We start from the raw sequence: 27,622 nt of genomic DNA, 5'->3' as shown, positions 1-27,622 counted from the left end.
CATGCTGCCCTCAGTTTCTGAGAATTACCCCAGGTTAGTTTCAGGTTTTTTTGCCTTATAAAAGGTTAGCAGCACTACATACAACTAATTTTTTTCCCCTGTTAGCTGTAGCCAATTATTTTGGACAAATAAGCATTCTCCTCAGCATGTCTAATTTTTATGCCAACTGAGCCTGTGAATGCCTTTATTTATTCTGCATAAATGCCACCCTTGTCACTCTGTTATATTAAAAATTGCTCCTGCACATTGAATAGATGACTATGCCACTGATTACTTGTGCAGGTATTCTGAACTCTTCTGGTAGAGATGTTGCACCATACCCAGCTACTACCATTTAGCTGTATTATATGTGAAAGACATGCTAACATGAAAATCCACGTCTGAGCACCAGCTACTGACAAGAAGCTACAGAAGCTTCAAATGCCTAAATGAAGGCAGTTGCTAATGAAATGTGGCAAGTCAAACCTTGATCCAAGGTAGAAGAAAAGCTTTTCTATGTGTTTGTCAGATATTTGTCATGCTTTATGTTGGGATAAATTCCCAGTCTGATCAAAATCCATCTTAGTAAAGTTGTCCAAGCGAAATACAAAGGGAATGAGGGGATGTCAGTTGCCGTTTCAACCACCATTCATTCTGAATCAAAGGAAATGTTAATTTGTGTCAGGAAGCTGAATTAAGTAAATGTTGACTGCCTTTGTAGCAAAGATCAAGTCAAAGTTACAGTGTAAATGAAGCAGGAACCCTTGTAACACTGGAGTAGTTTTAATATATGCCTATATATGGAAATGAATAGGAAATGAAGCAAGAAATACAATGTTTGGGAAAGAATCTTGTCATGATTTGCAGAGATAATTACAGGCAAAAAGGAGATTGAATATAGCAACAGGAAAAGCAGAATAATTATGCAGCAATTAACAGGAAAGCTGTATGGTTCCTTGAAAAAAATAACAGTCATCGGGTTAAAAATATATGCTGAATACAAAAATGTTTTAATACTCAATACATCAAGTATTTGAATTCATTTCCTAAGATAAAATACTGTTTCATGAAATAAATGTCTCATTTATATGATAAAATATTATGCATTTTATGTATTCATTATAAATGTTTGTATTTTTATTTTAAATATGACATCTGAATTGGAGAAAAAAAATAATAAATGTTCATTTCAAACTGCAGGTACATAGTGTCATAATTATAAGAAGATACAGATTTTAAGTTAATATTTCAAGGACTGCAAATGTCATAGGAGCCAGTAGAAAAATAGCTACACCTAGATTTGCAAGAGAATTTGTTTTTCATGTGTCCCAAAATCTTCATATTCTGATAAAAACTATTGTCTACTTTTATTTTACTGGAGGCAACCTCAGGTTTTGGTGGCTTTGTAGGTCTTTTGATAATTAATTAGTTAGCAATAGCACACTCAAAAGTACTCTTTCTGAAATGTAATACAAAGATTCTTCTTGCAATCTGTGTGAATGTCTGATAGTTCCTTTTATGGGGAATCCGTCATGTAGTGGCATCTTCAAGTGCATTAAAATGACAGCTGGGGCTCATTTCGCTCAGGCATGTGACCACCACTGTGTAGCCGTATCACTAAGGGTAGTTTTCAAGAGGTGAAATCTTTCGTTTAAAGCTGGTGGGGAAAATTCATCCAGACGATGAGTAAAAAGCCATGATAGATATTATGTGTTGTGATTCTAGATGGGGGGCCTTCTCTGAATTGTATCATTTGTATCGGTGTGTTATTGACAAACATATCTGTCCTTTTTGTCTTTCCTAAACATTAACTCTGGATCTGAGGTGTGCAGTGTTCATTGCTTTAAACAAATTCACCATTTACTCTAGGTAAAAGATGGAATAATATATGCTGCTTACTTCAGGAACTGGGTGGACAAGTCAAGACTAGACTTGCAAGCTGTTGTAAGATATGTCACAAGCTCCTCTCCTGCCTCTGTACTGCACATCCCCAGTGAGAAAAAATTAGGAGAGGGAAGAAGGCATAGGGCTGGTGGGCCAAGCCATGCTGAGACTGTGGGCAGGGAGCCTGCGGGCAGGGAGCCTGCCCTGCGGGCTCAGCTGGAGACCTCAGAGACAATGCTGCCTTTCTCTTCTGTGATTGGGCTCAAAGATGACAAAAGGGGGCATCAAATACTGACAATGATAAAGAGCAATAATCCTGCCAGTAGTAGCAATAAATGCTTCTATGGTGCCCTTCATTCATTGACCTCTAATCACTTTGCATACATTGATTAAAGCTATATAGTATCTCTGAAATAGATCAATATAATTTCCATTCACACGTCTATACTGGCGCACATATATATATATATATGCATAAATAAATGAAAAAATGTATTCCTGTTAAGAAGCATTAAAAATTGCTTGGATTAAATGTTGTCCAAAAAAAAACAACAACAAAAAAAAGCAAAGCATTTGAATGTCTACCACAGTGCTTGTGTGGTATACGAATACTTCTGGTGAATGAATAGGCTCAGATTTTTTCTTTGCTGTGTCATGAAATGCCTGGATATAGAAACCTGTACAAAACCAAACTGAGAAGCTGCATATTTGACTGGAAGAGTTTGTGTGTATAAATCATGTGAAGATTATGTATAATACTGAGAATCAGTCCAAGGATTCTGATCACAGCAATTGTCATTTTCATTAATTGCATACTGTGCGCTGATCGTGGCTAGCAGCATAGGTAAGGATACAGTCTCTTATTCCTTTCCATGCTGGAGCCAATATTAAGAGACATAATACTGATTAAGGAAAATTCCCATTCAAAAAAGGCAATGATTGTGTTACTAGTGTATTGTATCCTTTTCTTTTAGGTTATTCAATACTTCAAGCTATTATGGAAAAAGCAGGACAAAATAGCTGGCAAGTCAGTGCCATCTGCGTGGAGAATTTTAACGATGCCAGCTACAGGCGGCTTTTAGAAGACCTGGATCGAAGGCAAGAAAAGAAATTTGTAATAGACTGTGAAATAGAGAGGCTTCAGAATCTCTTAGAACAGGTAATACCAGCTTTTAACGTCACTGTAAGCACATTACTGAAACCCCAGATGAGATACCATTGTGCATTGCATTTCGTGTATTTTCATGATGGAAATGATATTGCTTGCTCTTTCTTTTTGTTTTTCTTCATGGGCCTATATTTATATGTCCACCTGCCTGCTCCATTTTCTTTTCCTATAAAATTCTTGTCGGAACAGCCAGCATGTCAGTGCAGTGAGCCCCCCCTTTCCCACTCAGCAGGTCTGTGGACAAAGGGTGCCATCAGTCAGGGCAGCTGCACTTTTGGCCCCTCATCACTGCATCTCCATGCCGAATACATCTTGCATCAGAGTCTTAGGGCTGGTGTAACAATATGGTGTTGCTGAATTGCCAAGATGCCCTCAGTCCATACCTTCATGGTGGTAAAGCTCAGTTTTCTCTGAGGGAAAAACACCTTAACTGAATCCAGTATTAACTTGCTTAACCATACGTATTTCTAGCCATAAAATGCTTTAAAATTATTATTACACATATTTAAACTGATAGTTTTATTACCTTAACAGAGTATTTATGAACATGAAGAACAGTAGAATAAAGGTGCTATTGAGCTGAGAAGGAAGGTCAGGTTCTTCCAGCAGTTACTCATGGAAGGCTGCTATTACATAAAGAAAATACTGGGCCAGACAGACTGGCTTACACTAGGTAGTACCTATACCAGTGTGTAAAGTGAATACAAAATCCTACTGCTCTGATATGGCAAATCGGTCTCTATATAGTGCTTATGTATGAACTGTTTCCTGAATGATGGTAAAAAGAAAATAATGCTTTGAAAGGAGCATTTTGTCAAATGATGGGAAAGTAGCTTAGGGTTAACTATGTGCTTCTCGCATGATCCCACATATTATGCTGATGTGGTGCAAATGCACCGTTTAGTACCTGCTGTTGCTGCTGCAGGAATTGCAGGCAATGAATGCCATCTACTGGTGGTAGGTCCTCCACCGCCACACTCCTTATCTTTGCTCGCAGTTTAGAGAATTTTGAAGATTTTTGTTGCAAAAACGTTCATGGGACATCTGCTACTGAAGTCACAGAAATAGGAAATGTCGTTTGTAATACAGAAATGCATAAAATAGTACTCACAGAAATATATATGTCAATTTTGCTTTCACTGGCAGAAGATAAAGAGGGAAGCTGAGAATTAATAGTATGGCTGATTTAACAAGGACTTTGACTGTTGCCAAGAGAAGAATAGATGATGCCATACTGCTATAGATATTCATTTGACCATTTTTTTTATTCTGAATGTCATTATGTTTTAACACATGCTTTCTATAGCTTATAATGAAATCCTCCCCCAGTTCAGCCTATGTTGTAGTAAAACAGAGCACCCATTTGAGGGTCTTTTAAAATACACTTAGAAGAATAATTTCTCTCTCAGCTCTGTGTGTGTGTGCATGTGAATGTACCTGATTTCTTTTATATGGCATGCAAATGTGACTTAGAAGAAGTATGCTGTATTACTGTAATTCTTGAGGTACACCCACCATCCTGCATAGGTGTATGTACTGAGTATCCACTCAGTTTCAAAGCAAAATGAAGTCATCCAGTACACGTTTGGATCTCACTGATCTCACGTGTACATTTTATTTGCTTCCAGGAGGTGCTACTCATTTTCCTTCCAGACTGGCATGGGCATAGTCAGTTCCTTTTTAGGAACATAGCCTGTGCTCTTTGTTCAGATCATGCAGAACTGAATTGGGTATTGATTTTAATGTGATTAGGTTTTGACCTCCTCTAACTTCATACAGGTCTGGGTTTTGCATGCCTAAAATAGGTACTTAATGCAGGCATGGTAAGTCATGAAAATGCAATGCCTGGCCTCAACAGACTGGATCAGACGTGGTGAGTTTGGCTGACACCTCTACAGGGCAAGCCTGAAAACTAGTTGAGTCCTCTTTCCATTAACTGCACAGGCAGAGTGGCGTGTAGGACTTAACACCTAACTTGCAACATACCTGTATCTTAGCCAGTCATGCAAGCACTTTCAGGAAGTGATTCCTCTGTCTACAGTCTAATTTTTTGTGGAATGAATTTTACCCAGGAAATGAGCTCTTCTGTACTTGTGCAGGTGTCTATTCACACTTAAATCTATGGTAATGAAGGGGGGTAAGTTTTTTTTTGGGGCATGTGCGTTTTTCTTTTCTCAGTAGTGACTGACCATATATATAAATAGATATATATAGATATTTACACCTGACCTAATTAAATTGAATTCGTATATTTCAGAATATTTATGTAATTTTTCCAGATCATGTGAATTCTCTTCTTCCCCAACATGTCTGGAGATCTTCTCCATCCTTCCAAAGGAAGGTCACTGTACAAACAGAAATGGCATTATAGCCAAGCTAGACAAAGTATGCAGAAGAGCTGCAGCTTTACTCTCCATTGTGAAGGTCCTGGTCTTCCTAGACAGGTTGATCTGCAAACAGGCCTGGGGTGCTGCCTTGGGGCTCCAAAATGAAAGCCCTTTGCCTTCAGAGATCAAGCGCTGCTTAAGGATGGGCAGTCAGAAACAGTCTTGGACACAAAAACATTTAGTCTGCCAAAAATGGGACTGAAGCAAAAAGAGTCTGGCTCAACGTAGAAAATGAGAAATAACAGCCATTTTAAAATATCAACCATTGACTTTTTCCCTTTGCTCGAAGGCTTTAATAACCTGTAGCAGACAGGTAAGGTGGCTTCACAAATGGACTAAAAGTTGGTGTGCTCTTCTCTGCATACACAGAGGAATTGATTAAGCTTCAGTGACTCTAATTAACTCAACTTCTTTCCTGCCTAGTTCTCCTGTAATTGAGAGACCAAGTTGTGACTGTACTGTAATACTTTGCAATGTACAAGCAAATGTTCTGGAGAACATTTAGGAAAAGTAATTAAATCTCAGTAATGAGACCATAACTCAAAGTGCTTTGCCCTTAAATCTATGCTAATGAAGGGAGAGAAACTGACTTGTGGCCTTGTGGGTGTCTTCACAGAATCACAGAATCACAGAATCACAGAATCACAGAATGTTAGGGATTGGAAGGGACCTCGAAAGATCATCTAGTCCAATCCCCCTGCCGGGGCAGGATTGCCTAGACCATATCACACAGGAACGCGTCCAGGCGGGTTTTGAATGTCTCCAGAGAAGGAGACTCCACAATCTCTCTGGGCAGCCTGTTCCAGTGTTCAGTCACCCTTACAGTAAAGAAGTTTTTCCTCAAATTTAAGTGGAACCTCCTGTGCTCCAGCTTGCACCCATTGCCCCTTGTCCTGTCAAGGGATGTCACTGAGAAGAGCCTGGCTCCATCCTCATGACACTTGCCCTTTACATATTTATAAACATTAATGAGGTCACCCCTCAGTCTCCTCTTCTCCAAGCTAAAGAGACCCAGCTCCCTCAGCCTCTCCTCATAAGGGAGATGTTCCACTCCCTTAATCATCTTCGTGGCTCTGCGCTGGACTCTCTCTAGCAGTTCCCTGTCCTTCTTGAACTGAGGGGCCCAGAACTGGACACAATACTCCAGATGCGGCCTCACCAGGGCAGAGTAGAGGGGGAGGAGAACCTCTCTCGACCTACTAGCCACACCCCTTCTAATACACCCCAGGATGCCATTGGCCTTCTTGGCCACAAGGGCACACTGCTGGCTCATGGTCATCCTGTTGTCCACTAGGACCCCCAGGTCCCTTTCCCCTACGCTGCTCTCCAACAGGTCTGCCCCCAATTTGTACTGGTACATGGGGTTGTTCTTGCCCAGATGCAGGACTCTACACTTGCCCTTGTTATATTTCATTAAATTTCTCCCCGCCCAACTCTCCAGGCTGTCCAGGTCCCTCTGAATGGCTGCGCAGCCTTCCGGTGTGTCAGCCACTCCTCCCAGTTTTGTGTCATCAGCGAACTTGCTGACAGCGCACTCTAATCCCTCATCCAAGTCATTAATGAATATATTGAATAGAACTGGTCCCAGAACCGACCCTTGCGGAACTCCGCTAGACACAGGCCTCCAACTGGACTCTGTCCCATTAACCACCACTCTCTGGCTTCTTTCCTTCAGCCAGTTTACAATCCACCTCACTACCCGATCATCCAGACCACACTTCCCCAGTTTAGCTGCGAGGATGCTGTGGGAGACCGTGTCAAACGCTTTACTGAAATCGAGATAGACCACATCCACAGCTTTACCATCATCTATCCACCGGGTAACATCCTCATAAAAGGCTATCAAGTTGGTTGAGCAAGACTTCCCGTTGGTGAAGCCATGCTGAGTGCCCCTAATGATCCCCCTATCCTTGATGTGCCTAGAGACAGCACCAAGAACAAGTTGCTCCATCACCTTTCCAGGGATGGAGGTGAGGCTGACTGGTCTATAGTTACCCGGGTCCTCCTTCCTACCCTTTTTGAAGACTGGAGTGACATTCGCTTTCCTCCAGTCCTCAGGCACCTCTCCTGTTGCCCACGACTTAGCAAAGATGATGGAGAGTGGCCTAGCAATGACTTCCGCCAGCTCCCTCAGCACCCGCGGGTGCATCCCATCAGGGCCCATGGATTTATGGACATCCAGGTTGCTTAATTGGTCCCTGACCCAGCCCTCATCAACCAAGACAGATTCCTCCTCTATCCTGACTTCTTCTGAGGCCGCAGGGGTCCGGGGCTCCTCAGGACAGCCTCCAACAGTATAGACAGAGGCAAAGAAGGCATTCAGTAACTCCGCCTTCTTTTTATCCTCTGCCTCCAGGACCCCCACCTCATTCATCAGTGGGCCTACATTGCCTCTAGTGTTGGCTTTACCTGCAATGTATTTGAAGAAGCCCTTTCTGTTGTCCTTGACCTCTCTTGCAAGGTTTAATTCCAAGGAGGCCTTAGCTTTCCTAGTTGCCTCCCTACATCCTCTGACAACAGACTTATATTCCTCCCAAGTGGCCAGCCCCTCCTTCCACGATCTGTACACCTTCTTCTTCCACTTGAGTTTGCCCAGCAGTTCCCTGTTCAACCATGCAGGTCTCCTGGTACCCTTCCTTGACTTCCTACCTGTTGGGATGCTCTGATCTTGAGCTCGGAAGAAGCAGTCCTTGAATGCTAACCAACTATCTTGGGCCCCCTTACCTTCTAGTACCCTGTTCCATGGGATTTCCCCTAGCAATTGCTTGAAAAGGCCAAAGTTGGCCCTCCTGAAGTTCAGGGTTGTGATTCTGCTAGCTATTCTGTTCCTGCCACATGAGATCCTGAACTCTACCATCTCATGGTCGCTACAACCAAGGCTGCCCTCAACCTTCACCTCTTCAACCAGACCCTCCTTGTTAGTGAGGATCAGATCCAGCAGCGCTCCTCTCCTAGTTGGCTCATCCACCATTTGCATCAGAAAGTTATCATCAATGCACTGGAGGAACCTCCTGGACTGAGGATGGCTGGCTGAGTAGGCCTCCCAGCAAATATCAGGGTAGTTGAAATCCCCCACAACAACCAGGCCCTGTAATTGAGAGACTGCTCTCAGCTGCCTGTAGAAGGCCTCATCACCCTCCTCATCCTGATCCGGTGGCCTGTAATAGACACCCACAACAGTATCACCCCTGCCAGCCTGCCCCTTAATTCGCACCCACAAACTCTCAACTCGCTCCTGATCCGCCTCTGGACAGAACTCAATACATTCTAGCTGCTCACTCACATAAAGAGCAACTCCACCACCTCTCCTTAGCGACCTGTCTTTCCTGAACAGGACATAGCCATCCATGACCACATTCCAGTCATGCGAGGCGTCCCACCAAGTCTCTGTAATTGCCACTAGATCATAGCCCCCCGACCGAACACGGATTTCTAACTCCTCCTGCTTATTCCCCATGCTGCATGCATTGGTGTACAGGCATTTCAGGGAGCGAGCTGGGCACACCGATTTCATCCCAGATTCACCCCCTGAATTCACCCCAGGGGGATGGGGGGCCTCCTGGTCTACCTCAACACTAGAGCATTGCCCCAGTGGTGCAAGCCCAGCTACCACCCCATCCCCCTTCGAATCTAGTTTAAAGCTCTCCGAATGAGCCCTGCTAATTCCTGTCCCAGAACCCTTTTGCCCCTACGACATAAACCTTTCCCATGTATCACTGTCACGCCTGTTGTCTTATAAAACAGTCTTCTCAAGTGACTGCCCATATATATGTACACATTCACAGTTTTCATGACTGTGGACCTCAAGCAGTAAAGACTGGAGACTTTTTCGCTGGCTGTGTTCAAAAAAGTGAGCTCATGTGCTGCTCCCCTGCCCATACCTGGTGCCCACTTACCTGACCTGGTGTCTTCTGCTCGCTGTCCTCTCCCAGCTGCCCAGCTGAGAAATTTGGAAACCTTGATCTTTCCTCACTTCGTGTACAACTTGTCTTACCATTTTCTATGTCCTTTTGTCTTCTATATTTTTTTTAGTTCATTAGTTTTTCTCATTTATTTTCTCCTCTTCCTATGCCTTGGTGTGTAGAAGCTGCCTCTACATTCTGTACCTGAGGCTTGTCTTCAGGGAAAGTTTCTCTCCTGGAACCCAATGATGTATCTGAAATCCAGACTCCTCCTGTGCACAACCCAGGATGTGCATTTTTCATCATATGATCTTCCTTTCATGTTTTTAGGTTGCTGTGGTGAGGTTGATGTTTTGGGCAAGGGCCAAACCTGTACTCCTTTTAAGGGTGAAGTATAGAGAGATGGAGCTTCATTTTCAGATTTCCATTCTAGAAAGGGAGAGTAGGACCAGCATTAAATTCAGGAAATGCATTCAGCCTGCACACAAGTGTTTGTATCCAATTTGCTTGGCTTGCCCGCTACTGTCTTAGCCTCAGAAAAGGTTTCAGATCTTACCTCTCAAGGTTATGCCAAGACTTACAAGATTGTGATGGTTTTCTTCATAAAGCCGTGCTCCTCTTTGGTCATGCTCACCCACACAACACCATACAGTTTCCAGTAGCAACTGGAGATTTTGGGGGGCGATTGGAAACGTTTTGCTTGGTTTCTGTGTTAGTGCCAATTGGCATGGCTCAGCTCAAAGCCCTGTTTAAACACAGCACTGGTGCAACACATCCATTTCTGCAGGGTCACAGAGTTGTTGCTTTGATTCATCAGTAAGACAGTGTCTTCAGCCTCTCTGAGTCAGTAGATCTCCACCTACTCTTGAGAATCTGCTGTAACTTAAGCATATCAAGATAATTTTAGCTCTTTTTTAGACTTTGTTCTCATGATGGTGAAAGAACACCCTACCTCCTTAATATCTTACAACAGCCATAACCAGGAAAACCTTTTTGTTACCTGTGAGTGAAACTCCTCCCTTACACTCCTCCAGCAGGCCTTGGTATCCTGCAGTCCCAGGCTGCAGACAGACCACAGACATCAAGACTTTTGCCATAAGTGTTTTATTTTCTTGCTCACTTTACGTGGTGCACATGATTTGCCTTTGGGGGAAGCAAGCATGTCCTGACCCTTTTTAATTTACCAGTGTAGACCTGGGGTATGGCTGGGGGTGGTATGGTTCTGGGCATGGACTGCTCCCTCTTCGTGTCCTCTCAGGACAGCCACTGCTCATCCCCAAAAATAACCCCAAAACAGTGTGTTTCAGTCTGTGCATAAGCAGCAAAAGCAGTAAAATGAAGATGGAAGGTATCCCTGCCCTTTGAAGGGGGTTGGAACTAGATGATCTTTAAGGTCCCTTCCAAATCAAACCATTCTATGATTCTATGATTCTATGCAGAACTATTTCATGTCAGCTTTCCCTAGAACTTCCAGAAAGTGTATTTCCATTTTGGAGAAAGCACATCTACTATTAACAGTTGTGGAGGACTCTTTATGCTTAACAGAATGTTTTCTAGAACCTCATAAGTGATATCACTGAATCTGATTAAGTGTCTGCTCAGTTTACTTACGTGGCCATTTGTTTCATCTGTTCACATATAGCCATAATAAAAATATGCTACATGTTGTTATTTAAAAACAAACTATGATAGACCTTTATTTGTATTGCATAAATGACTAGAAACAGAGACAAAGCCCCATTTTCATATATGCCTGAAATTAGAGATTGTTTTTACCATTACCTTTCCAGCTTACTGGGACAAGATAGAAAAAAGGAGCTAAAACAAAGACACAGAAAGATAAAATGACATCGCCACAGTTTTATATAACAGATATAGCTTACATAGCAGAATGCATTTCTAGTGATTCATATTCTTCTGTCAAGGACCACTATGTCCTTATTTATCAACATATCTTTTTTCACAACACTTTCAGCAGGTGGTCTTTTAAAAGCACAAAAATATTCTGTTTGAATCAAAGGATGAAAGTCAGTGAGAGAGATGGAAAATTCTCTGCTTGTGTGTGTCTTCTTTCCAAGTTGTGTTTCTAAAGTGCTCCCCTGAATTTAATACAAAGACCTTTCTGCTTAAGATGAAATGAATACTTAAAACACATTGTAATGTTGTGATTTCCATTTCCTACCAACTAATCCGGTAATACTGGCAGCAAGCAGTACAGCCTCTGAACAGTCCAGGCCAAAGTAGTCATTTACTGCATATGGCACAGGAAGAATCAGACCCCTGTGTTTCTCTCACTTTTCACTAGGAGTTTTCCTTCTTTCCTTACTCCTTCTTTTCATTTTATTTTTCTTCCTGCATTCTAAAATAGTGTATCTGGCATTTCTGGTTTATTCACTGAAAATCAGAAGTCAAGTCAACCTAAGGAAAAAGGGTATATCTACCAAAATTAGAAAATCATTATTTTAATCTGATTATATATTTACTGAATTTCTATTTGAAATACAGAACTCATGTTTCAAATAAACATGCCTACAAAAGAAATGTGTTTTTATTTATTACTGAAAAACCCGAGGTTAATACTAGTTACCTATTTATGAAACCCCAAGTCAGGCTTCCCAGTTACAAAATTATAATTTTTAAATTTTTCTTCTCATATTATTTTATTCTCATTAATATTTATTCATTGCTTAATTTGTATCAGTACAATCTGAAGCAATCCAGAAGCTACATATAGCCAAACAAAGCAGTGTTTAGAATTACTAAAACAGTAAGAAGTGGGGACTGATACCCCCTTGGTTTTTGTGGGCTTTGTTTTTCTCTTACGCCACCACTACCACCAGCACCATAAAAATCTTCTCCCCAAACATGTACTGAGCAAGCAAGAAATAGCACTTACTGTGGCTAATCAAGAAATATGTGGAAGCTGAGTGACCAGGTAGTACCCATGTGCTGACTAGTAGCTGTCAGACAGGAGGTGTCATGTCTGGGCACTTCTTATCCCTTTGGTGGCAAAAACATGGGGGTCTCTTCTCTATCCAGCAGCCAGTATTTATAAGGAGTGTACAGCCTTAGTGTCTTAGATGTCCTAGATGGCTTAGACGATGTCTTAGCGGCATTTTCTTCCTTTCAAATAAATATAGCTGAAATTGGCAAATGTGTTAAAAAATATTTTACTGGAATTGATAGACCCACAGACAGCTCAGCAGCACAAATATGATTTCCTTAGGAAAGAGGACTAAAAATATATAGCAAAACATACACATTTAAGGAAATGTCATATTATTCTCTTCTAAGTTTTACTTGCATTTAGTTAGTTGGAATAATTTACTTTCAGTAAATACATGTCAGATTTCTTTTGTTATTTCTTCGTTTGCTAACTTTCAAGCAAGAGTGAAGTGTAATAAAATGATTCAGTTGTGGTGAGCTTTGAAGAATAACACAGAAAATCATTTTGAAGATTTCAGTGAAAACGTATGTTATTTGTTCAGCCATCATATTTGTTCTTTTTATTTCTTCAGACACTAATAACACTTATTACTAGAGAAGCAGACTGTCATTTGCTCAGCCATAGCTGATCTCACAGCTATTACTTAGAGTTTGTTCAGTGCTCAGAAATGTGTTCAGATATACAATGAAGTCAATGCTTCAAATAGATTTTACAATTAAGCTGAAAAGTGTAATATAAAAATCATTTAGATACTGATGGATCGTTTTGTTAACTGTAAATACTTTAGCCCTTTCCTTTTGGCCTTCCATTGTTTCTTCTTTTTACAGTTAATCTATATCAAAAGGACATTTAATGTTATGTAAGGAAGCTTACAAAAGCATGAAATGCTGAAGTTGGAAGTTAACAGTTATGGTCCCCCATTTTTTTTTCTGACAAACTTCTCATTCTCAGCACATATTAAACACTGTGGAGCAAATAAGGTACCAGAAAAAAGACTGAGGTCTTAGAGCTCTGAGACTTGTTTTTGGGCAGATTTTGGAACTGGTTTTGAAATTCAGACTGTGAAGCACTGACATGAACAGCTCTATTCTACAAACAGAATAACAGAATAAATGGAGCCAGAAGTGACCTCTGAAGGTCATCTGGACACTTCTTCTGCTCAAGGGGGCAAGCTCAGATCAGGTTACTCATCCAGTCAAATTTTGAACATTTCCAAGGATGGAGGTCCCACAGCCTCTTTGTGCCCCATTTCAGTACTTGACTACCTGATGGTAAAAAGCAAATTCGTTGTATCTAGCTGGAATTTCTTGTGTTGCAACCTGTGTCCTTTGCCTTTTGCCCTATTGTTGTGCACTTCCAGGAAGAGTCAGATACCCTCTTCCCTACACCATCCCATCAGGTATTTATACTTCTTACTGAGATCTGCCTGAGCCTTTTCTTCTCCAGGCTGAACAGTCCCAGCTCTCTCAGCTTCTCCTCATATGACAGATGCTTCAAGCCCTCAATCACCTTTGTGGCCCTTCTCTGAACCCACTCCATGTCTCTCTTGTAGTGGGCAGCCCAGCACTTGACACAGTGCTCCAGATGTGTCTCACCAGAGCTGAGCAAAGGGGAAGGATCACCTCCCTCAGCCTGCTGGCGATGCAGCCCAAGATGCTCTTGGCTTTCTTTGCCACAAGGGCACATGACTGGCTCATGGTAAACTTGTCTACCAGAGCCCCCAGGACCTTTCCTGCAAATCTTCTTCCTGTCCAGTGTGTACCCAGCTTGTCCTGCTGTGTGTGTTGAGTCAGGATGAGATTCAGGCCAAAAAATAAGGCACAGATCTACACAGATGAGCTCATTTGTTTCTCATTACTATGTTTGCACACCTATAGGCAGCTCTTGAGATGAAAATACCTTATGAGTGGATGAACTGTGTGTCATCTTGTATTGATTCTTGCAAACCCATAATGTGCTTGCATGAGAAACAGCTAGAAGGAATCCCAGGGTGATCAGACCAACCTCTGTGTTACTTTAAGTGACCACATCTAAAAAAATCCTTCACTAAGCCAGGCAACATGCTTCTCCAGTATTTTGGACCTCATTCTCTGCTGCTAAATGCTCTGCTACTTCTTCCTAATTTCGGGCAGCCCTCTTGGGCAGATTTTTACTAGGAATTGAGTTTAATTGTGTCTCCATAAATGACCTTCATTCAAAGCTCGGCAAAGCAAACTGAAAAACACAAGCCAACTGTAATTGCATATGCCTAGGACCTTTATGTTTACTTCCTTCTGTAAGAGCATATTGCTACTCCTAATTTCTGTTTTCTCAGGCTTTTTCATACACAGTAGCATTTGCAGTGTTTGTTTCTATATTTGTACTCACAGATACGTATATAAACACATGCACATGGACATACACAGGATTCTATTCAGAAAAAAAATGTTTCTCCTTTCTGCAAGAATGGCAATGGATTTCCTTTCTTTTTCCATCTGTAGCAGCTCCATCCTCTCGCACCCATCTCCATCTGAAAAAATTCAAACCTCAGCACTCATGTGTTAGATGTCTTCCAAGGTGTCTGCTGTGAGCAGCATTTTCTTCTGAATTTTGCGTAGTGAATCAGTTTTGCTGTCAGAGATCATCAACCTGGCTCCTGGTCTACCAGACAGGCTGATTCCAGTCTTTTTTTCCTGCTCCATGCCCTCCCCTACCTGTAAGAACTAAAAGGGGTGTTTCCCAGTAGACAGGCACCACTTTTCTCAGCTCTATCAGTGCTCTGTACCAGCAAGATTAAACCTCTCTGCTCATCCAGGGCTGTGTTTGCCTTTAAACACAAAGGTGAAAACAGCTATGCAGCATCTGGCACATATTTAATGCTTTGATGTACACTGCTGAATTGATACATAACAATAAAAAGAATGTACATTGTACTCTGTAATATTAAAAATTAAACATGGATGTTAAGTTGTCATGTAGCAAAGTATTAGTATCATTATTCTTATCTTGTAAAAATTACAAGCCAATAAACTCTAATTAATAATATCTAACAATACTTATTAACAACCATGACAGGGAAGTAGCTGCACAGTGCCTTGGACGCTGTTCATAGCTATCTAACTCACTCAGTTTTTCAGTGTGTTGTTTGACATCGCTGACCCTCAGCTTCCCTGACCTTAAAGAGCCTTGAGATACATAGCTGAAAAGTACCATGTATGTGTTAGCACTGAAAACTAAATCTCTCTGATGGGTAAAATGGAGCAGGCTGTCACAGAAAGATCGATTATTATTATTATTATTACCATCAAAATGAAAGTAAATAAATATGCGAGTGAAGAAAAGTACAGAAGCTGACATAGTTCACTTCTTGGTCTGCTCTTAATATTTTGCCACAGTGCTAAACCTGAAAAAGTAATGTTTGACTGCTGAATTTCTCTAAATTGATCAAGTTGTAAATTTTGCTGTTTTAAAAACGTGGTTTTTCTCATCTTAATTTCCCGTGTTTCTACTAACTGAAGCTAGCAACTGGCATTTTTGCAAGTGATATTTAGATCACTGGCATAATTAATTTCAGATAATAATAATAAATTAAAACATCATACTTTAATAAATTACAGCATAATACTTAGAGGAAGGCAGAAATTGACCAGATACATGAATTAAATAGAGTATTAGCTCAATCATTCCTCCACAATTTCTTCTGCTTTCCTGTGTTTCATGAACGCAGCAGCACATTGGCACAAAGGATCACTAGCACAAGACAGATAAGTATTTATCAAGAGGTCACATTGCTTTTACATGTAGTTTAGTTGCATATGAGGATTTCTTTATCCCTTGAGTCAGTAACGGCATTGGCTTGCCTCGTCTCTCACTGTTTCCAGTTTTCCTTATAACTTTTTTTTATTTTCATGAACAAAATGCAGATTTAGTTCTGCTCACATAGAACCACAGGAGCAAATCATTAGCAAAAAAATTTGGTATGTGCACGGCAGACAGTAATTTGGGCCAGTAGCAGCATTGTTGGATTTATATACACCGCTTCAGGGACATAGTAGCAGCTCTCTGTGTATCTTTTCTTAGTCCCAGGGGGGTTGGGAGATTCATAAAGTGCCTTTTCCTCATCATTCCTTTCTCTACATGTTTTTTTTCCCTAGAGGTCTACAGAGTTGCTTCTAAGCAACACTGTAATGTCAATGCAAACTGATAGCTCTTCTCCTTGAAGCAGCCAGCTGCCGGCACCGCCACCAGCATCTTCCTCACCCCGCAGAGCCAGGAGGAGCTCTCTGCATGGGCTCACTTTCTGTGAAGCAGCTGGGATTTTGCACACAATAATAGCCCCACACTGCACAGTAATAAGAACACATTTTGTCACTGCACCACACAACTGATGAGGTTTGGACCTGAGAAATAGGTTATTTCTGTTACTGAAAGAACAAATAGGCGGTAAAAGACAAAGGATGAATACAAATGGTTCGGGGAATTTGTAAAGTGTCCTTCTTACACCCTTCCTCTGTTTCACACCTCCTTTTTCCCTGCAAGTCTGCATATCCCATTGTGCACCGAGTGAGCCTTTCACAGGAGTAGGCTCTGAATGCAAACAAGTTTAGCAGCAGAAGAAAGCAACCAGACGTGCTCAGGGCACTGGTTAATGGCCTTTGAGCCACCTCTCCAGGTTTTCTGCCCCAGCAGCTGCCCGCGCCACACGGGTCTCCATCCTGCCAGCTGGTCGTGGGTGCGGGGGCTGTGTGGGAAGCTCCCTTCCGCTCTGCTCAGCCGTGGGTGGGGCATGTGTGTGCTCCACTGTACCTGCTCAGCACCTGCCTTCACAACAGAGAAAGAAACGCCAGTTTGTAAGGAGCCGCTTCTGCTTTGTGCGTTCTTTAACGTCCTCTCTGCTGGCTGTAGGTTGTTAACAGTCCACCTTTTCCCCAACAACAGTGCCCTTTCGCGAGCACTAGCTGTTAAAATTAAACTTGTTTCTCAGTTGCTTTTTTATGGCTTTGTAAAAGATTTATCCTTGCTTCAGATATTTTATAAAATCCCATCTCAGTTGTGGTATATATCCTCACCATCTCTGCCACAATATTTCAGGTCAAGTCTCAATCTTCCATCTTTAACAAGTCTCCACACCTTTTATATTGTGTTAGACAGACTTCATTTTATTGTAGGTGTTCTTTTTCTTAAGGCAGCAGACTGTGACACAATAGCAAAGAGGAAAACCTTTGTTAAAGTCCCATTGGTAATGCACAGCTATCACCCTTTGAAGAGATTTAACAGAAAATAAGTCCTTTTCACTCCAGCTGTACTGACCTCCATCTTCTGGAAGTCATAATGAGGGACATTTCCTGCTACAGAAGTTAAGCTTTCTTTTAAAATGAGTTATATGCAATATCCATTTCATAGTAGTAGAGAACAGAGGAGGACTTGGGGCCTGATTCTCTGTTCAGATGCTGATTTAAGTAGTCTGGAAATGGTTTTATCAAAGTCAGTAAACTTGCCACTCACAGGAGGAAAAAAAAAAAGAAAAGAATCAAAGCAGACACTGGTAGCTCTTCTTTACAATAGTAGAATAGTTTCTGAATTTCCTAGTCCAGGCTATTGTTCAGCTAAATGGAAAAAACAGTATTGTATGATAAAGTCAGAAAGTTCAGAGTTGTGTCTAAAACCTAAGTTGGATTTCAGATCTCACTGGCCCTGCTTTTACCACACTTTAAAGTCCGTAGTATAATCCTAGTTACTTTTGATTACCACTGGAATCACTGAAATCAGAATAAGGCGTTTTCTTAATTGCAGTATGGTAGGTCAGCAACTAAAAATCCTCACAATGTACTGTTCTTTTTAGTTGCTTATACATAAATGCATTTGGTAATATGAATAAAGCCTAAGGCAGATTTTTTTTCCAGAGTTCACTTTTCAGAGGACACTCACATACAGAATAGTATTTGGAAAAAAAGTTGTGTTCGATTCTCAAACAATCTTAATAGCCTAATGGCCTTAATATTTCACTTTCTTTGATTCTATCCTGTTACATTTACTGAAATGAAGTATTCACTAATAGTGTGACTACTGGATACATGGAATGGCTCTTGTTGTCTTTCCTGTTAGTGGTAATTTGGGAAGGAGATTTTATTTTCTTATTCATTCTTCTTCAGAATAGTGTTGATTATTTAATAATTTCTTCAGTTTTACATGTAAGAGTGTAAAAGAGCTCCAGTTGTAGGTGCTTGCCACCTTGGTCATTGAATTAAAACATGCAAATCAATATTCAAAAGCCACTGCAACATCCTGCTTTCCCCTGCTCTCATTCTTCCCCAAAGAAGTCATAAATCAATTCACCCTTCCCAACACCTTCTTCCCCAAATCTCCCTGAGCAAGCTGAGGTCACCTTAAACTCTCATGCAATAAAAGCCAGGTGCAATATCTGTGTGTGGTTTTTAAGGAGAAGTCAGAGTGGGAGTACAGAGCAAAAATAAATGTTTAGAAGCTGTAAGTGAAGAAGTACTACGTGACGGTGAGGAATGGATCTGATCCCGCTCACTCAGGTTGCTGGCACTAGGACAGTTTTGAATCAAAGCATCCTGAAACAATGAAAAGGACAATTAGATATACAGAAGGCTCCCCCTGACCTACCATGACCCTGACCTACCATATCAGCAGTTTCATGGTGTATCACTGCTTATGTGACTGGCCAAGTCCATCCTTGATGCCTAGCCCTGTCACAGGTTTTGCGACTGGCCGGAGTAAGAGCCAAGCTAGACCTCCTGTTCCCTGGGCAGAGCCACCATGGGTGCCTGTGTCAGCGTCGCCCTCTCCTCAGGGCTTTCATTTTGAAATGAAGACAGTTCTCACTGCTCAACCTTATAGAGTCATAGAATCGTTTTGGTTTGAAAGGACCTTTAAGATCATTGAGTCCAACCATTAACCTAATACTACCAAGTCCACCACTAAACCATATCCCTAAGCACTGCATCTACTCGTCTTTTAAATACCTCCAGGGGTGGTGACTCCATCACTTCCATGGGCAGCCTGTTCCAGTGCTTGATAACCCTTTCTGTGAAGAAATTTTTCCTAATATCCAATCTAAACCTCCCTTGGCAGAACTTGAGGCCCTTTCCTCTCATCCTATCACTTGTTACCTGGGAGAAGAGACCAACACCCACCTCATTACAACCTCCTTTCAGGTAGCTGTAGAGAGCAATAAGGTCTCCCAAGCCTCCTTTTCTCCAGGCTAAACAATCCCAGTTCCCTCAGCTGCTACTTGTAAGTCTTGTTCTCCAGACCCCTGTGCTATACATGGATCTGTCACCTGCCCTACGGATGCTCAGGGCCTGTCTAAGAGAGTGGGGCCCACAGGCACAGAGCATCTTAGCTGGTGGCAGGAGTATGCTCTTTTGAAGTGAATCTCCTGCTTGTGGCCATTTACTGTGCTGCGGTTTACATCAAGGGCGGACTCAAAATACATGAATTTGTTTTCTTTTGGATAATGCCAACCAAGAAGATGTGCCCAAAAGCATCCCTGAAGTGCAGTGTGAGTTCAGTCTGGTGATCAGGTTAGTCAAGAGTAAAACCCGGAAACATGCATGCTATGGATGCCAGCTCCTTAGCACCAACACTTCTGCTGTACAGATATTGTCCTACGGAGTCCGCTGCTTGCTTATGTAGATGTTAGGCGATGCACCTCTGCCCTCTCTCTGGACTGTGACTGAGCTTGGCCCTTCAGTCTGAATTTAAGGGTGCACTTCGGTCTGAATTTAGGGGTGCACAAAGAAGTAATTGTGTTTTTTTTAAGGTGCCTCCAGACTTAATGAACTTCCATAGCAAAGGCTTTCTGGAACACTCTTTCATCTGTCAAAATCTCAGTCCTCTTTTTCCCTTTAAGAATAGATTTGCTGGATCTTTTACCCCCACTCTCCACTCTGCCATAGAAGAAAAATATTCTTCCCTCACTCAGCAGCACTCATCTGTTTAGTTTGTGGTTCAGGGTGATATCTACTGTTATGTGTATGGAATGGTTGAGGTCTCATCTGTGTTAAAGCTCTAGTCACTGCTAACCAGTTAAAGAATAGAGAAGAAAAGTGTGAGAGTGTGCATTCCAGACTGGGTAGCTGTCAGAAACTCCTTCTCTTCTTATGAGAGACTTCAGTTCATTGCCTCAATTTATCTCAGTGCAGAAGTACAGTGTAGAGAAAGGTGGTTCTTCAGGTAGTGAGAATTCATATCCTTTTATATAGATCATAATCTGCAGCTTTGAGTATTCAAGAGAAAGGTGACTGTGTTTTCCTAAATCATGAACAATTCTTGGTTTGCAAACTGCGTGTGATCAATAACTGTAAACATTTTCAAATTCAAAATCAGAATTGTATCCAATCTTGGTTGGAAATACAACCCATATAGCATCATTTCTCTTCTATGCTTGCATGGTCGACATTCTTAGGGTGAAATTCATCTCAGTTAACATTAGGGATATAAAATGTAGGTGTCTACATCAGAGCTAATCAACATCAACTATTTTTCTAGTCAGTGCAGAAAAATACACACTTTCAGGGCACAAGCTGTCTAATTAATTTTAGACATGTGCTTTGGGATAACATGAATCATTTCCTCAAAGTGCCTGCTCTTCCCACTGACTCTAAAGGAAGTTAAGACAACTAGATGTTACATAAGTGTATACTTTTATCACTCACCCTAAGAGACAAGTTTTGAGAGAATACACTGAAAAATTAAAATTTTTTTTCAAAAATATTCTGTATTGTTCACATTAAATCCAGGAATTCTGCAGTCATTTCTACATGCATTTGCTAGGAGCAAGCACAGAAGCAAATCTGGTTAATCGTTTGCAGTATTTACTCATTTTGACTGTGACAACTATGGACGTGTATCTAACGTACCTCAGCGGTTGCAAGTTAGTCACGTGCTTGGTTTATTTGACTGGGCAAAGAGGAACCTAATGAGGTTCAACAAGGATAAGTGCAGAGTCCTGCACCTGGGAAGGAGTAATAAAATCCACCAGTACAGGTTAGGAGGCGATCTGCTAGAGAGCAGCTCCATGGAGAGGGACCTTAGAGTCCTGGTGGACAAGTTATCCATGGGACAGCAATGTGCCCTTGTGGCCAAGAAGGCCAATGGTATCCTGGGGTGCATTAAGAAGAGTGTGTCCAGCAGATCGAGGGAGGTCCTCCTCTCCCTGTACTCTACCCTGGTGAGACCTCACCTGGAGTATTGCATTCAGTTCTGGGCTCCCCAGTTCAAGAGGGACAGAGATCTACTGGAGAGAGTCCAACGGAGGGCTACGAGGATGATTAAGGAACTGGAACACCTGCCTTATGAGGAAAGGTTTAGAGACCTGGGGCTTTTTAGTCTGGAGAAGAGAAGACTGAGAGGGGATCTGATTAATGTGTATAAATATATGAGGTCTGGATGTCAAGAGGAAAGGGGCAACCTCTTTTCACTTGTGCCCTGCGATAGGACAAGGGGCAATGGATGCAAGCTAGAGCACAGGAAGTTCAACCTCAACATGAGGAAGAACTTCTTTACTGTAAGAGTTACAGAGCACTGTCCTCAGAGAGGTTGTGGAGTCTCCTTCTCTGGAGACTTTCAAGACACGTCTGGATGCATTCCTGTGTAACCTGCCCTAGATTGGTCCTGCTCTGGCAGGGGGGTTGGACTTGATGATCTCCAGAGGTCCCTTCCAACCCCTAACATTCTATGATTCTATGATTCTATGCATTGCAGTGATCATCACAATTTGTGCTACAAAGCCAAACGAGGGAACAGATCACTAAGGGTGTTAATTGCCAAAGCTATGTCAGCTTTCAAGAGCTTGAAGGGAGCTGCAGTGATTTGCCCAAGCTGAGGATCTGATTGTCATGTCACATACATCTTAAATCACGTCAGTCCACTTACATTCAAACCCTGATACTGCAATTATTTAAAAATGTGAGGTTTTACTCTATATCAGTTTCCCTATAATGGGGGGGCAAACATATTTTTGTTACCATGTATTGCTGAGGGAGTACAGATGTAAAAGCATTATTGGTGTCAGGGATCACATCCCCATTGAAGCCATTGAACTCTCCCCTTGTGCTAGCAGGGATCTGAACGCTTTGTATTCAGTGCAAAAGAATGGCTTGACAGCACCCTCCTCACATGTGTTGAGTTGGTGATAGGGAAAAGTGTGATTTCTCCCTCCACCACCACCACCCAATAAAATGGTAGCCATGATATTTAATCACTGATCTTTATGGGAGTTTGATTGAGTCCAAAATAAGCAATTCATTTATATGAAGGGTGACAATCTGGTCATGGCTTGGGCTGGGGTGGTGATGGGGGTGTCTTTGGGGTTTTTTTTTAGCTTATATTTTGCTTTTTAAAAACAATCATTTTAGCTACAGACTATAAATACGAAATAGAGGTTGGGAAGCAAGAGCGAAAGGATAACAGACAAATAGTTTATTCACTTTATTACTGTAAATTAATGAAATTAAAACAGTTCTGACAAGATGCTTATGCCACATCCCTTCGATTTTCCCTTCCACTCTGCTGTAGAAGCAAATTGACTTACTAGACCAACAGAGCCGGGAATCAAGAAGTTCCAAATCTTAATCCAGATTTAGATCCTGGATCCTTGGATGTTTTTAGCCAAATTATTTAGTCCTTCAGCAACTTGTCTCTCATCTCCAAAATGTGATATTAGTTATTTTTTACTGCACTGGGAAAAGGGACTACAAGGCTTAGTGAACATTTGTTCTGTCTTTTGAACATGAGGTGCAATCCATAAAGGCAAGAAGTTGCCAATTCTTCAGGACAGGGCCTAGAGCTAAGATTTCAAAGCAGGAAAGGAGACAGATCTGTAGGTTTCCCATTACTTATTGGGTAACCTGCACCACATGGAAAACTTTTGGCTGTATCTCATTTATTCATTTGGAAGGAAGCTAAAATGCTTTGTGGAGATGAGTACATGAGGAAAAAGAAACCCCACCTGTTTGAGCTGCAAGCAGACTTTTTCTAAATGAGTGGTAAACTATAAAAAATAAGAGTTAAAAGGCCTCTTTACTGGTATTAAATGCAAGCTGCATGTTACAGGTATTGCTGTTAGCTTCTTTAGTAAAAACTGCTTTACACACAGAATCACAGAATTGTCTTGGTTGGAAAGGACCCTTAAGATCATTGAGTCCAACCATTAACCTACACTACCAAATCAACCACTAAACAATATCCCTAAACAATATCCCTAAGCACTACATCTACTCGTCTTTTAAATACTTCCAGGGATGGTGACTCCACCACTTCCCTGGGCAGCCTGTTCCAATGCTTGATAACCCTTTCCGTGAAGAAATTTTCCCTGATATCCAATCTAAACCTCCCCCGGCACAACTTGAGGCCGTTTCCTTTTGTCCTGTCGCTTGTTATCTGGGAGAAGAGACTAACACCCTCCTTGCTACAGCTTCCTTTCAGGTAGTTATAGAGAGTGCTAAGGTCTCCCCTGAGCCTCCTTTTCTCCAGGCTAAACAACCCCAGTTCCCTCAGCTGCTCCTCATAAGACTTGTGCTCCAGACCCTTCACCAGCTTCATTGCCCTTCTCTGTACTCTCTCCAGCACCTCAATGTCTTTCTTGTAGTGAAGGGCCCAAAACTGAACACAGTATTTGAGGTGTAGCCTCACCAGTGCCGAGTACAGGGGGACGACCACTTCCCTTGTCTGCAATGAAACTATTAACACCATTTTCTGCTGACCAAATATTCTCTCCTCATTTTTGATTTTCAGCACATTAAATAAGAGGCATTCCATCACAGAAATGGCAATAATATTGATACAAGGCCCAGGCTGACATAGGTTTTGTCTAAACCCTGTTGTTGATCTTGCCGTATCCAGACTGTAGCAGCTGCATATCATGGTTGTTCCCTTTGTGGTTCACTTGATGTTATATATTGATAAAACACTCAAGGGCAGCCTTGCTATCCATTCTTGTTCTGTCCTCACTCATGCCTGTTCCCAAAGTCTTTAGCATATTACTAAGAGCTGAATAGCACACGTAGTACTTGATCAACTCAAGGGCAAACAGCTTTGATCGCGAGAGATGAAAACCCAGTTTGATTCATAAATTCTGTACTTATTGAAAATTAAAAGGTACATCAGCGGGTAGGCTTTCTAGCTAATGTGTGACCTCCTCCTCCTGAATTTGTATCCCATAGGTAATTGCTCTATTTGATAAAGCAGTGTCACAGAATCGCAGAATCACAGAACGTTAGGGATTGGAAGGGACCTCGAAAGATCATCTAGTCCAATCCCCCTGCCTGGGCAGGATTGCCTAGACCATATCACACAGGAACGCGTCCAGGCGGGTTTTGAATGTCTCCAGAGAAGGAGACTCCACAACCTCTCTGGGCAGCCTGTTCCAGTGTTCAGTCACCCTTACCGTAAAGAAGTTTTTCCTCATATTTAAGTGGAACCTCCTGTGTTCCAGCTTGCACCCATTGCCCCTTGTCCTGTCAAGGGATGTCACTGAGAAGAGCCTGGCTCCATCCTCATGACACTTGCCCTTTACATATTTATAAACATTAATGAGGTCACCCCTCAGTCTCCTCTTCTCCAAGCTAAAGAGACCCAGCTCCCTCAGCCTCTCCTTATAAGGGAGATGTTCCACTCCCTTAATCATCTTCGTGGCTCTGCGCTGGACTCTCTCTAGCAGTTCCCTGTCCTTCTTGAACTGAGGGGCCCAGAACTGGACACAATACTCCAGATGCGGCCTCACCAGGGCAGAGTAGAGGGGGAGGAGAACCTCTCTCGACCTGCTGACCACACCCCTATACTAAAGTAACATTTTCAATCATATGGAAGACATTCATATTACTGGTTCATTACTTTGCTCACTTTCATTTTAACTTTTTCCCATGATTAAGCACCTGGAAAGTTATACAATCACAGAATTTTGTTACCCATGCTTCGTGCGTTGGTGTAGATTCACTTCAGCTGGGCTATTGGTTTCTGCCCCAACTCTGGCATTCCACCCCTAGGCTCATTTCCAGCGAGCCAGGTTTTATCCCCCTCCCCCTTCAAGCCTAGTTTAAAGCCCTCTCAATCAGCCCTGCCAACTTACAGGCTAGAATCCTTTTGCCCCTACTAGACAGGTGAACCCCATCTGTCTCAAGCAGGCCTGGTGCTGTATAAACCGCCCCATGATCGAAAAAGCCAAAATGCCACCAATGGCACCAGTCTTTAAGCCACGTGTTGATCAGGTGGGTTTTCCTGTTCCTTTCGCCATTCTTGCCTGCTACAAGAGGAATCGAGGAAAACACTACCTGTGCTCCTGTGCCTTCAACCAGTCGCCTCAGTGCTTTGAAATCCTTTTTTGATTGCCCTAGGGCTTCTCTCGTCAACCTCATCACTGCCAACCTGGACAACCAGCAATGGGTAATGATCAGATGGTTGAATTAGTCTAGGGAGCCTCCTGGTAATATCCCTTACCCAGGCCCCAGGGAGGCAGCAGACCTCCCTGTGAGATGGGTCTGGTCAGCATACAGGGCCCTCAGTTCCCCTCAGAATGTAGTCCCCCACTACAATCACCCTTCTTTCTTTTTTAACACCTGTAGTTCTGATCCATCTGGTTGACTGACTTATTCTAAGCAAGTGCCCAGATGGACTTTCTTCTCCACTGTCATCTGACTGACCCTCAAGTTCCAGGGCCTCATACCTATTCTGTAAGGGCACTTGGGAAGGTGAGGGGGCCCGGTGGGGGATTTTCCTATCCCCTCAAGCAGGGACCTGTTTCCACTCCCCCTCATCCTTTGGGTCCCCTTCTTCCTGATGGCGAGAGGATCGGGGCTCCTCTGACTCTTGCTGAGTTTCCATCTGCTGTATTTATCTCAGGGATGGAAGGATGTGACTCCAACAGTCAATTTTTCTTTTGTACTCCCTGATACTCCTCAGGCTCTCTACTTCTTTAAGCTCTGCCACCAGGCTGAGCAGATCAGCTACCTTATTGGAGAAAGACTATCAACATTATATTACTGATGTTATATATTTCAGGATTTATATCTATCTGGCTAAGAAAACACCTTTCTAGAGAAAAACATATGACATTGTTTTTTCTTTTTTCTTTCTTATTTCTCTCCCACAGATTGTGAGCGTGGGAAAGCATGTTAAAGGATACCATTATATTGTTGCCAACCTGGTAAGATACTTTTCTAGAATTATAGCCCTGCTCGGTAAGTGAAACACTCAGTTTTACTTTGAAGTTATAGCACTTTACACAACATTTGCCATTTGTCACTACTGTGTGGTTGCACAAAATACATTCTTTATGGTGTGTAAAAGAACTTGGTTTTGTTGTTACAGCCATCTAGACAAGAAGGGCACAATGTTACCCTCTTAAATTTTATCAAAATCCATGTAGCATAAAGGACTGCTAAGTGCATCTTGTGGCTGAATTAGAATTTACAGAACTACACTATTATTTTTGACTCATCTTTTAAATATTAGTAACATAACAATTCTCAAGGTAACTTCTGCATTTTCCAGGGAACATTCATTTTTCTGTAAGATCAGCTATTTCCAGTCAAATTAGTAGTTCAGTATTTTCACTCTAAGTCTAAACTGCACATTCACACAGATAATGTTCAGAAGAGGGAAAAAAAATAGTAAATGCAATATTTTGTTTTTAAAATAACCCATTATTTAAGCCAAAATACCTGCCTGGTGAAGCACAGTGAATGTAGGACAGAGTCTAATGTATGCTTTAAATTGTTTTCTTTTTATTCTCCCTCAAGGAATTTTAGTTGACGTGAAATATTTTATTGTGCTTTGCTGTACTTGTACCTTAACTTAAGATCACTTCAGATTATTTTTAAGACCTCAGGCATTTTAAATGAGACATGTCTATTCTCTTAGGTCTTACAAATTAGATTTTCAGCATTACAAATTTATAGTTCCCCAAGTAACTTTTCCCATGCAAAACAGTTGCTGTAAACAAGGAACTGGATGTTGCAGTGAACTGCTAGTGGGATATACACTGGAGACAGGCACATCTACTCATCTGCTTCAGAAGGGGCATACGTTGCTATCTACTGGCTGTTCAATAATGTGGGTAATAGACTTCCTGATGTGTCACCTTTTACATTTACTGTCAGTATTCTTTAAGACATGAATCAAATCTCTGCCCTTAACAGGTTTTCTCCCTGAGGTATTGAGTCAGTACCCCACAATTTTTTTCTCCTGAATCTTTCCTTTTTAAGTTAAGTGTTATAATACACTTCTGTTTGCACTGATAAATGCCAATCAGAGGAATTTAAGAAAATAAAAATGAGACACCTCTGAGCTAGCATTAAACATAGCAGCTAGGAAAGGAGCAGAAAGATTCATGCTTGCTTATTAGCTTGCT

The 27,622-nt window shown here is 41.8% G+C and overlaps 1 protein-coding gene across 3 annotated transcripts in view; it reads left to right on the top strand.

Moving 5' to 3' along the window:
* Positions 1-27,622, top strand: part of GRIA4 (glutamate ionotropic receptor AMPA type subunit 4) — a 251,465-nt gene that overhangs the window by 146,235 nt on the left and 77,608 nt on the right. For all 3 annotated transcript variants that reach the window (XM_068395590.1, XM_068395591.1, XM_068395592.1), the window contains exons 4-5: positions 2,838-3,022; positions 26,363-26,416. In XM_068395590.1, coding sequence (XP_068251691.1) covers positions 2,838-3,022; positions 26,363-26,416 — 239 coding nt within the window. The remainder of the gene's footprint in view (positions 1-2,837; positions 3,023-26,362; positions 26,417-27,622) is intronic.

Source organism: Nyctibius grandis, chromosome 2 (genome assembly GCF_013368605.1).
Source record: "Nyctibius grandis isolate bNycGra1 chromosome 2, bNycGra1.pri, whole genome shotgun sequence".
Lineage (NCBI taxonomy): Eukaryota > Metazoa > Chordata > Aves > Nyctibiiformes > Nyctibiidae > Nyctibius > Nyctibius grandis.
The sequence above is the reverse complement of the archived record's forward strand: the minus strand, read 5'-3'. Positions and strand labels throughout refer to the sequence as shown.